Genomic DNA, 11245 nt, shown 5'->3' on the forward strand with positions numbered 1-11245 from the left:
TCCTCTCTTTCTCTCCTTTTCATTTCCTGTTAGCAGTGTGTCTCTCCCTCTCGTCATAATTAGTCTCTGCCTAATGGCCCACATGCATGTGACAACTAGCCTCATTAACTATAGATTAACCTCTGTAGAAAATTAGGATTCATTTCCCCTGTGGTGTAGATTCTGTTACATTTATTATGCTGTATACATGTACATGTACATCTAAATTCTAAGAATTACAGATTGAGATTGCGTCGTGTTATTCTGTGTTGCTCAATCCTGAAAGCAATAAAGAGATTGAAAGGTTTTTTATCTATTAAGATATTCCATTATTAGTTTGTGGTGATTCTGTTCTGTTGATTTCATAGTGTCAATGGCTCATGATTTCATTGTCTAGCCCAAACTAATGACTAATGTTTGTAAAGTGGGTGAGTACAGTTGTGTAATAGTACATTCAACTATTGTTTTGTGTAAGCATGCTTTGATTTTTATTCTTATGTTCATAGACCCATTATACCTTACATATATGTACATGTGCATGTTCATTTTTTTTTCATGAATGTAAATACAGAAGTTTCAACAGTACTATGCACATATACTATTATTATTTTATTTTTAATTTTTTCATTATTAGTATCATATTTGGCTGCTATATCCATCCCTTGGGGCTATTAGTAGTATTCTCTGAATTTTTATTCGTCTAATGAGAATTGGCTTGGACTCGTTTCCCCAAACAATAGTCCACATTATCAGTATATTCTCAGTATACTATCAGTATACCATTCCTATTATTATAATCGTGACGTCTGTGACCTCATCGCTGTTGTATGACATTTGGCTGTCAATATACCCTAATGTAGAGTAACCTTTATATAAATGTACATATACATGTACATGTACATGTATGACGTAAATATGTGTGCCTAATTTGGCTGCTCCTTCTGTCTGTCTTTTTCTTTCTCTTCCTTAACTGTCTCTTTCTCTCTCTCTCTCTTAATTTCTGAGTATGCGTACAGTGTCTATTTATTCAAATATATATGTATACATGTACATGTGTCAATTGTCTGTGTATGACTGTCCCTGGCTGTGTACTTGCTGTTTATTTATTTATTCTCTTAGTCTCTCTATGCAAGTGTGTGACTAGCTCTGGCTCTCAATCATAATGTATCTCTTTGTTCTTGTTTTCTGTATATATCTTTAATCTAAAGCTATTCCTCAGCTTGCTCCATTGTTTGTCAACATGTGCTGTGCTCACATGCTCTCTCTAATGTGGTGCACGCATGCACATGTAGACATGCTTCCGAGCATTCGTTTATTGTTTTATCAAAATAATAGCAACTACAAGTAATGATAATGGATGCATGCAGTTCCTGTATCCAATGGATCTTTTATTTGTTATTAGTTACCTGAAGACATGCACAGGTTGTTTAAATAAAGTGTAATGCAATTAGCAGCTGGTGTTATGTATCCAACTGGCTATTAGTAAAGAGAGAGAGAGGAAGAGAGAGAAAGAGAGAGGAAGCTATTAGCTAATGACATTCAATACATGTATGATGTATGCTATGTATTTTATAGTAATGTGGTTTACATGTACATGTATTAATCATGTACACTATTGCAGCTTATGTAATTTACTGTTGTTTCAGTAGAATTTGTCCTCCAATATAACATTAAGCCTCTAATCACTCTTCTAAATGCATTACATCCTCCTGTTAGCAGCTGTGTACAATCAATCAGTGTAGCCTTTGTTCCACTCTCCCTCCATTTCTCCCCTCAATTACCAACTGATGTACTTCTGTTGATATCTATTTGTATGTATTTGCCTACCATATATGATCATCAATGCTAGGAGGTTTAACTATCTATAGCTATGCTGCTTGACCTCAGTCTGGTATCTGCACGTATATGTGTGTGTGTGTGTTCTGTTTCTTCATATTAATGCACTCCCTTTGGTGGTAAGGTCTTCTGATGTCTCTCCATTATTTGTAAACACTTAAACCTTTGATGATACTTGATGCCTTCATGTCACTGTACTGGCAATTATAGTTTAATGTTTTATCCGATGTAATGAGGGTATCATTTCTCACCTTTGCACATGTGTCTGGCTGTAGGAGGGTATCGCCTGACTTTAGGTGGTAAGGAAAAGAGGGAGGGTCAGGGAGAGAGAGAGGGGGGAAGAGAGAGAGTTTTAAGATTGCATTAGTATGTCTTTCTTATTCAATTATGTTTAAGGTATGATGTGTTTGTGTGTGTTTGTGTGTTTGCAGTGTTCATATGTTCATGGAGTGTGTCTAAGTGGAAGGGAATTCTCTGTTTTCTATCAATGATTGTGAGTTAATGTGACATGATGTCTTTATTTCTTCCTGTCCTCATGTTTGAAGTTATAGGTCAATCTGCTGGCCATATTTCTCTTTCAGTTTATGAATTTCATTTCCTCCAACATTCTCCCCCCCAACTCTCTCTCCTTATTTTAACTGTTTATTTTTTATCACTTCCTATCTACACACACACACACACCTTAAGCATGTACCCCTCCATTTTCACATTGCTTGCATTACTTTATTGAATTACATTAATATTGATACGTGACCAAGTCAGTCCTTAGGATATATTTGTTGTCGCTTTGACACTTCCTTTTACTTTCTTCAACTATTCATTATTATTATACATAAGACCTAAAATATGCATCAACTTTTTATATCATAAATTCCTCGCCACCCATCCAAGCGGAACTACATGTACATGTATAGCTAGAAGAATGAGAATTTATAAATTTATTTAATATTCTTGCATGTGATGCCACATACGTCATTGTAACATTTTTATCTCGATAATTTAAGAATTCCTTAATTACTATGTTGTTTTAACATTTCCTAACTTTATGTCAATTGACGTAAAACCGGACATACTGCTATCAAATAAGGACATCCCTCGCTGATGGCATTATTATTAGAATTATAATGATGTAACAGGATATGCGTGTATGTGTTCTTAGTAAACTTGGGTGTATAGTTTTCTTGTTCCAGTTGGCTTACAAAAATATTCCTGATAACTGCTCACTGCGGAGAGAGATTATTAAATCATGACAATATAGTAACATGTTAATCTAATTACCAGGATTAGTATTAATAGTAGTAAGAGTTATAGTAACTATATTAAGCATTTTCCCATTATAATAGATAATAACTACTGCATGTGATACAAAGACTGCTGTTACTACTGTGTGTACATGTACATGTATATTGCACTTTAGTTCAAATACATGTACACGTACTACTTATCATTATAGTGCAGTAATTGATCTAAAATTCCTAGAAATCCAATTTTAATCAGAATCAGCTCTAGCTTAATGCACGGCATAAGTGGGTGTATTTGTATCGGAAAATTAACGTAATAAAATGGCTGGTTTGAAACTATTCCATAAAATTGGCTCCACATACGCCCACAGTTTCTTTCAAGTATTAAACGTAATGCTTAATTGTTTGTTGCTATAATAACAAAATACATAATAATATCCTCTTATGTCACTAGCTTCTCATAATAATTATAACCGGCCCATTAAGAGAGAGTGGCAGTTATTTCATTTGTACTACACGTATGCTTGGCGTCCCTATAAAAATTACCTTGAAATCCTCTTGTTATCTCACTATAACCTTGATATCCACACCATAAAAAATGACTTGATGATGCATTCGTGTATGTAGATTCAGTTGACAATGGATGCTGGACTGTATTGAATTACTCATTCCTTTTCTGTTACATTCTAGAACCGTTTCATTGTTCTTATTGTACTCTGTACCTTACATGATATTTGAGTAGCTTCCAGAAGATTTGTGTAGCTAAATGCGTGTGTGTATTTTTCACGTGATAAATGACGTACATCGATCACACTGATCACGTTACTATAATTATGTATGTATGACGTGATATGTTGCAGATACTGATCTGATTCTGATCTGAGTTGATATTGACGTATGAGGACTGATATCTTTAGGTTAACATGTCTATGCACAATGTAACATGTCTAGTATATTGTGTTTAGGATATGACATGTTCTCTTAATTGGGAGACATAAAAGGGAAGGAGAGAATGAGTGTGTATTAATGAATGAATGCAAGAAAGAAAGAAAGGAGGAGTGATAGGTGAGTAGAAAGAGAGAGGGAGGGAGGGAGGGAGAGAGAGGGAGAGAGAGAGGGAGAGGGTTTCATGTTGATAATAAATAATCAACTGACCCACTGCTTGAGGAATGCACAAACATATTGACATTTATTGACACACTGCACAGTCGCTTGTCTGACTGAAGCCATTGCCCTCCTTTTTGGAAGCCATTTTCTACTGTATTGCTTGAACTCTTGGCTGTAAGTTTGCACATACATGTACTTATACGTATAACACTTAAATGTAATATTTTATGCATGCATGAAATGTGTTTCTAGTGGCAGGGTGTTGTGTATGATTATCATCATTATTATTTACATGTACATGTATGAGTTTTATTTCTAATTCTTCAAATATGTATCTCCTTTCATTTCTAAGCATTCTGTATTCCAATCTTTCTCATATTTTGTGATTAGTATAAGTTATATCATCTCTAGGTGTGTCGCCGCTTGTTCCTTTATTTCTATGGCAACCGCATATCGCTGTGTGTTAGTTTCAAATGCTTTATTTCTTCCTTGATGTGGTTAACGTTTGTGTTATCTGTTTATTATCTGTTTTATGACTTTTTTATGATGAATTGATGTATTAATTTTCTGTGAAGTCCATGATTTGTTTCTCATCCTTTTCTCTCTTCTCTCTCTCTCCTCCTTTTCTTTATACTTTTATCTTCTCCTCTTTCTTTCTCTCCCCCTCTCCCTCTCCCTCTCCCTCTCTTTATAATTATTTAAATTTATAAATTAAAGTCTCTCACCTCTTTCTCCCACAACCTATTACTCCCTCTTGTCATCAACCAAATTGTGACAACAACCAGCTAGCATTGCATACACAGAGCCAACAGAGCATGAACCCAGTACAGATTAGCATTAATATGTTATTATCATTCTTGACTTATTTAAAGTTGTTTTTAATTATCGCGACACGAATATTTCCTTAATCGGTTTTTCATTTAAAATCAGTCATGCTCCTTTCCATGCTGTCCTGAAAAGTAGCTCGTGCTCTCGATCAGTTTGAGTGGGTATACACCATTTGAACATGTGTATATAATCACAATGTACATTTCTAATTGGCATAATATTGTTATACGTAACACTACTCTAATTACTGATACATATTGATAGTTACACTGTGGCGCTAGTATGGGCATAGATAATTATAGAAACATGTGTATTCATTTTTCTCTCCCCCTCCCCCCTCCTCTCTCTTCTGCCATCAAATCAACAAGCTATGCTGTTCTTTCGTCTCTTGTCAAGTCTAATTGCAATATTTGTCATAATTTTAATAAAATCACCTGACGACATGTTGCGCATGGCTGTGTTTTCTGCACGCACGATTCCAGCGACTAACTAGTTTTGACGTGTGACTATGTTAAATGTTTTTTCTCTTTTAAGTTTCCCTCTCTCTTTGTCTCTCTCTCTCTCTCTCTCTAGTCTGTCAGAGGACTGTATGGTGACGCTACATTAGAGATGGATGCAAGTGTTGGTCTTATCATGAACAAGTTGAAAGAGCTTAACTTGACCAATAATACACTAGTGGTATTTACTAGGTGAGGGTTTATAGTGTATAGCACTGGGTATTTTGTCAAAAATGACAAGGAGAGAATTCTTCATTTTAATAATTTTTTCTGATACATATACATGTTTTTATGTTGTATATCAAATTTGAGCTGATTCTAATCAATTTTAGACTTTTTATAAATTTTTAAAGTTGCTCCAAAATTGGGCCAAAGTCCCTGTACTATAGTACAGGGTCATCAGCCAAATTTTGTCAAAAATGACTAAGAGAGAATTCTTCATTTTTATAATTTATTCTAATGCCTATACATGTTCTTATGTTGTATATCAAGTTTGAGCTGATTCTGATCAAGATTCGATTTTTTACGAATTTTTAAAGTTGCTACAAAATATGACCTAAGTCCTGTACTATAGTAGTACTAGGTATTTTAATGAGAAATGTCTAAGAGAGAATTTTCCTGTTTTATTACATTTTCTGCTACATATACACATTGCTCTCTCTCATGCTCCTACATATGTACCACTACAAACGGTACATGTACACCTAGCTCTTATATGTCTTCACTATAGCTTAATTACTTCCTTATATGGTAATCTCATCCATCGCTCATCCTTCCATTTTATAATAACCTTATCCTGTGTAGAATACGATTACTAGATTGAATCCTATTAGTGCCTCGATAGTACATCTATTCGTGACTGCACCTTCCTTTGCCATATTTGTCATAAAGATAAGAAGTATTGTCCCTAATTATGTGTATATACATGTACAAGCTTGTCGCTCCATATATGCATGTGATTATTATGGCATATTCATGTATGTTTATCCAAGTTTCATAAATGGCTAATAGTTTTATGGATGAGTAAGTATGTGGTATATGTATTATGCGTAGGGAGAGCAGGAGAGAGAGAGAGAGAGAGGGTAAAGGGTATAGGGTATTGGTATTGGTATGAATGAAAGAGACAGGGTCTACCAGTAGGGGGAGTTAGGGTGTCTTCCCAATGTGATGATTTATGCAATTCTCTATGATACTACATCATTTAGATAAACTCTAGACTGGCTTTGATGTTAATTGTAATCATATTGTTTTAGTTCACTAGCATAATAATAAAAGTACTTTTAGGTTGGATATTACTTGTATACATATATCTTATATGTAACTCATTCCTATTACATGCATGCTGTGTATAATTCAAGTTATTGAGCTAATGAGCCTTAAATTGGATGGAGGAGGGAGTTGTATAAGCTGCTAATTCAAACAAATTAAGTGTTTCAATGTAAGAAGTGCTCTCTATACATTGTTGTTGTTCATTCCACTTGTCAATTTTACCGTTGAGAAATGTAAATATTAGTGCATGCCAGCTTTTGCTTTGATAGAGTCTCACTATTACTATCATGGAAAGAATTTAATAACACTCATTTAGCAATTAGTGGGACCTTTCGAATCAATTTTCTTAACACACACACACAAACGTTACATGGACATGTATACTCCTGGAATGACTGTCACCATGCATGTACGTGCAACTTTTTTGTTGCATAATAGTAAACAGATACACACATTCCCTGCTGTCCCTCCCTCCCTCCCTTATGATAAATATTTTTTTGAATTATAAATTTCAGCTGCCTAATTGATACATATGCCATATATCATATATGATAGTATTCACAGTGATCTCTTTATTCATGTTACTATGGCAGTGTTATTGACAACAAGATAATGGCATGTGTATGAATATTATTGATAGTAGTAGCTATAGCAAATGATTATATTCTGTACTATATATACTCACTCTATCTCTGTTTATCACTGTGTGTGGCTGACTGCTACTATAGCCGATTATTTAATGTTCTGTGTATGATTGACATCTTTTCTACATGTACTACTACATCCTATACTAGTACTTGTGGTATATCAGGTTAATATCTCTCACGGTCTTTCTTCTTTGGTAATATAAAATTTGTTCTGTTTCCCGGCACTCTAGACAAGCATGCATGCATTATGTGTCCTAAAATTCATTATTTTAATGAAATTTTTTATCATTATCTCATCCTTTCTCTCTGTGTTATTTCACTTCACCTAATTAAAGGTGTGTTGACCTTTTCGTCTCTGTTTCACTTGAAACATACCAAGTGACATACAATAGATATATATGATACTTATAGTTACATGTGATTACATATACATGTACATGTAGACACATGCATGTACATGTACTTAGTGTTCACACACACACACACACACACACACACACACACACACACACACACACACACACACACACACACACACACACACACACACACACACACACACACAAACACACACACACACACACAAACACACACACACACACACAAACACACATGCAATAGTGTTTATGTTTGTTGCACAATGTGTTCATTTATTTTACTTCCCCTGGTATGTCCATTGTGATTCACTTCATTCCAAGGCTACACCTAAATCCTGTGACAAACAGTGATATTGCATATCTTCCTATTCTAATATTTATAGGGACACTACTCTACTTACTATGCTATATCCTAATCAATGGATGCTTTCAATAGACATTCTTTCATCAAAGCCTCAACTCTTTGTTATTGTAATACAGTCAATTGATGTTATCATTGAAGAAATGATTGTAGTTTTATTGGTCTGTTTACCACTGTCTAGCTCTCGAACGTCTCCCGTCCTTCTTTATTAATAATTTATTTTGAACTTGCTTTGTTGTTCCTTAAAATAAAATTAAAATTGCTAAACTGTCGCCTTGTAAAAGCTTTATACCTAATTACTGGTAATCACTGCTTCGTATAATTCAAATCAGTGTGTTTACATTGTGAAGTTTCATTGGAATAGAAATAAGATTGAGTACACAACGCATGTACATGTACATGCACGCATTAAATTGATACATTCATGTACCCTTTTAGCTACAGGCTAAAGATTGCCTCTGGTAATAGCTGTACACAATGTGTCGGCAAAGCAGGTGCTGCATACCTGTATTAACATGAGATAGTTGAAGTCATGACTCCTCTTACTTATTCTCTTGTACTACTGGTACATTGTGTGCTGATATCTCTGAGTGTATGGAGTAGAGAGACGTGTCTTTATTTGTTTGTGGAATGCGACAATAAGCTAGTGAATACCATAGTGTTTATCTCCCCCTCAAGACTTTATATTGCACATAGCCACATCACATATTGACAATTTGTACAATTACATATAACAATTTGTATATACCTTTTAGTCCATATGCATGTGTATTAGATAGTGCACCATATATTCTTGAGTAGAAATCTTTCTCAATTAAAAGGCTGGCGATATGCAGTGTATACTTAGACTATTAAGTAGAGGAGATATCTCTCTAATAGGAGCCTGTGTACAAATTAAAGATAGGAAACTGAAGACTAGGCTTCCTCTCTCCCATAGACCATACCATGGGGATCAGACTGTTGCTACACAGTTTTTAGACACTGTCTATTACACAGGGTGTTGTTGTGTATATAAGTGTGGTCCTATGGTGTTTTTTAGGCTCACATAGACACCACATAGCACTACTTAAGCTTCACACCCTCTATACGTCAGACCTAGTGTACATATACACACTATCAGACACCACCATGCATTTGTACAGACTATTACACATTACTGGTCACAGTTAGTACTATTACACATTACTGGTCACAGTTAGTACTATTACACATTACTGGTCACAGTTAGTACTATTACACATTACTGGTCACAGTTAGTACTATTACACATTACTGGTCACAGTTAGTACTATTACACATTACTGGTCACAGTTAGTACTATTACACATTACTGGTCACAGTTAGTACTATTACACATTACTGGTCACAGTTAGTACTATTACACATTACTGGTCACAGTTAGTACTATTACACATTACTGGTCACAGTTAGTACTATTACACATTACTGGTCACAGTTAGTACTATTACACATTACTGGTCACAGTTAGTACTATTACACATTACTGGTCACAGTTAGTACTATTACACTACTGGGTAGACTGACACCACATTCGTATATACAGAGGCTATAATAATGACACTATATACATGCAGTAACATGTACATTCATTTATACAGAGACTATTACATATAAATGAGAGTATATACTTGTACATGTATCCTGTGGTAATAGCATTATTATAGCTTAGTGTTTATTGTAATGACTGATCTCTGATGCTATTTTGAACTATCTGTTAGTCTTGCCCTTATGATAATTTTACTATAGATCAGAAGGGGGGAGAGAGGGGGAGTCTTGCCACTTAGACCACAAGGAATTTGACTAGATACTCTCTCACTGTCTTGATTTTGAGTCGATAACTAATAATCCTTTTTTTATCAATTATGTACAAGCGTACATGTTTGTTCTTGAAGTATCCTTGTCTGTCTATAGTAAGTTAGAATCGAGTATTTCTACGTTAATTATTATACTTAAACATGTTTTATACACGTACTGCTTGGTATACTCCTTAATTGTGTCTTGTATACATGCATATGCATCTTCTTTCATCTATTTCATTTATCATATTAGCCCTCCACTCAATTGTATTAGATTATAACATTACATGCCATTTATCTATTCTCTATATATAAGCTTGTGCCTGTATTGGCATTGGCCCTTTGAAGATTAAGGCAATAACAGAAGCCAGTTTGATACATACACAATAATATTACATAAGCTCTGTTATTGTAATATCTATACTGTACTATGTGTATATAGTGATGTTATGATTTATTATGTAATGGAGCTGATGGCTTAATGTGTCTGTTTTGATTGAGCAATGATTCAGGAATAGTTTTACTTGATACTGTGGATCCTTTTGCTGCCAAGTCTTTGCTCAACAAATATGCCTTTGTTTGTTGTTGGGCCTTTCATTATATCTAGCAGCTGCTATTTTCAGGAGCCATAATTGCTCCCAGTTTATCTCTGTGTGAATTCCCCACAACAGCTGCACCTTTTCATACCAAAATACAATAACTATTCCCCAGCCCATTACCCAGTCTTCACACATACACACTATAACTAATTCTCTCTATAACCTAGCTAGCATCTGTCAAATTATATACATGCCACATGCTCAACATGTGCTTTTAATAGCTAGAGCATACTCTATCTAGACATGCGCTCTCTATAGAGTATAACCTTTATATAAGCATGTTTTCCATCACTTGCTGAATAACAACTTAGTTTACTATTGTAGTAATTTGTATTATAGTGCTTAGTAGCCTATAGTACAATACGAGTTGTTATGATGTTCTATAGTAATAATAGTTTGCTAATGCATTCTCATTTATTCACATTAGTCCATATACACAGGACATAATAGGATTCCATTTTATTTATGGCGATGCGTTGATGACGTTAGGTTTACTTTTGTACTTTTATTTTGTCTGTGTATCTAGACAGCTAAGACACCTGTACACAACTGTATGTATGTTACCTAGCTCTCCCTCTTAGTTATTTTTAGATAAAGGTTTGTTATTTGTGCTCCTATCACGAGAGAAGACAGTAACAATGATATAATGTTTGTGGATTTGATTCTAATTTGCTTTTGTCATAATGA

General features: G+C 34.6%; 1 protein-coding gene across 1 annotated transcript in view; it reads left to right on the top strand.

The window, feature by feature from the left end:
- LOC105311942 (steryl-sulfatase-like) overlaps positions 1–11245 on the top strand; it is a 33042-nt gene that overhangs the window by 7774 nt on the left and 14023 nt on the right. Inside the window, exon 9 of the mRNA XM_019993983.1 lies at positions 5565–5680. Coding sequence (XP_019849542.1) covers positions 5565–5680 — 116 coding nt within the window. The remainder of the gene's footprint in view (positions 1–5564; positions 5681–11245) is intronic.

Source organism: Amphimedon queenslandica, unplaced genomic scaffold (genome assembly GCF_000090795.2).
Source record: "Amphimedon queenslandica unplaced genomic scaffold, v1.1 AMPQUscaffold_13484, whole genome shotgun sequence".
Lineage (NCBI taxonomy): Eukaryota > Metazoa > Porifera > Demospongiae > Haplosclerida > Niphatidae > Amphimedon > Amphimedon queenslandica.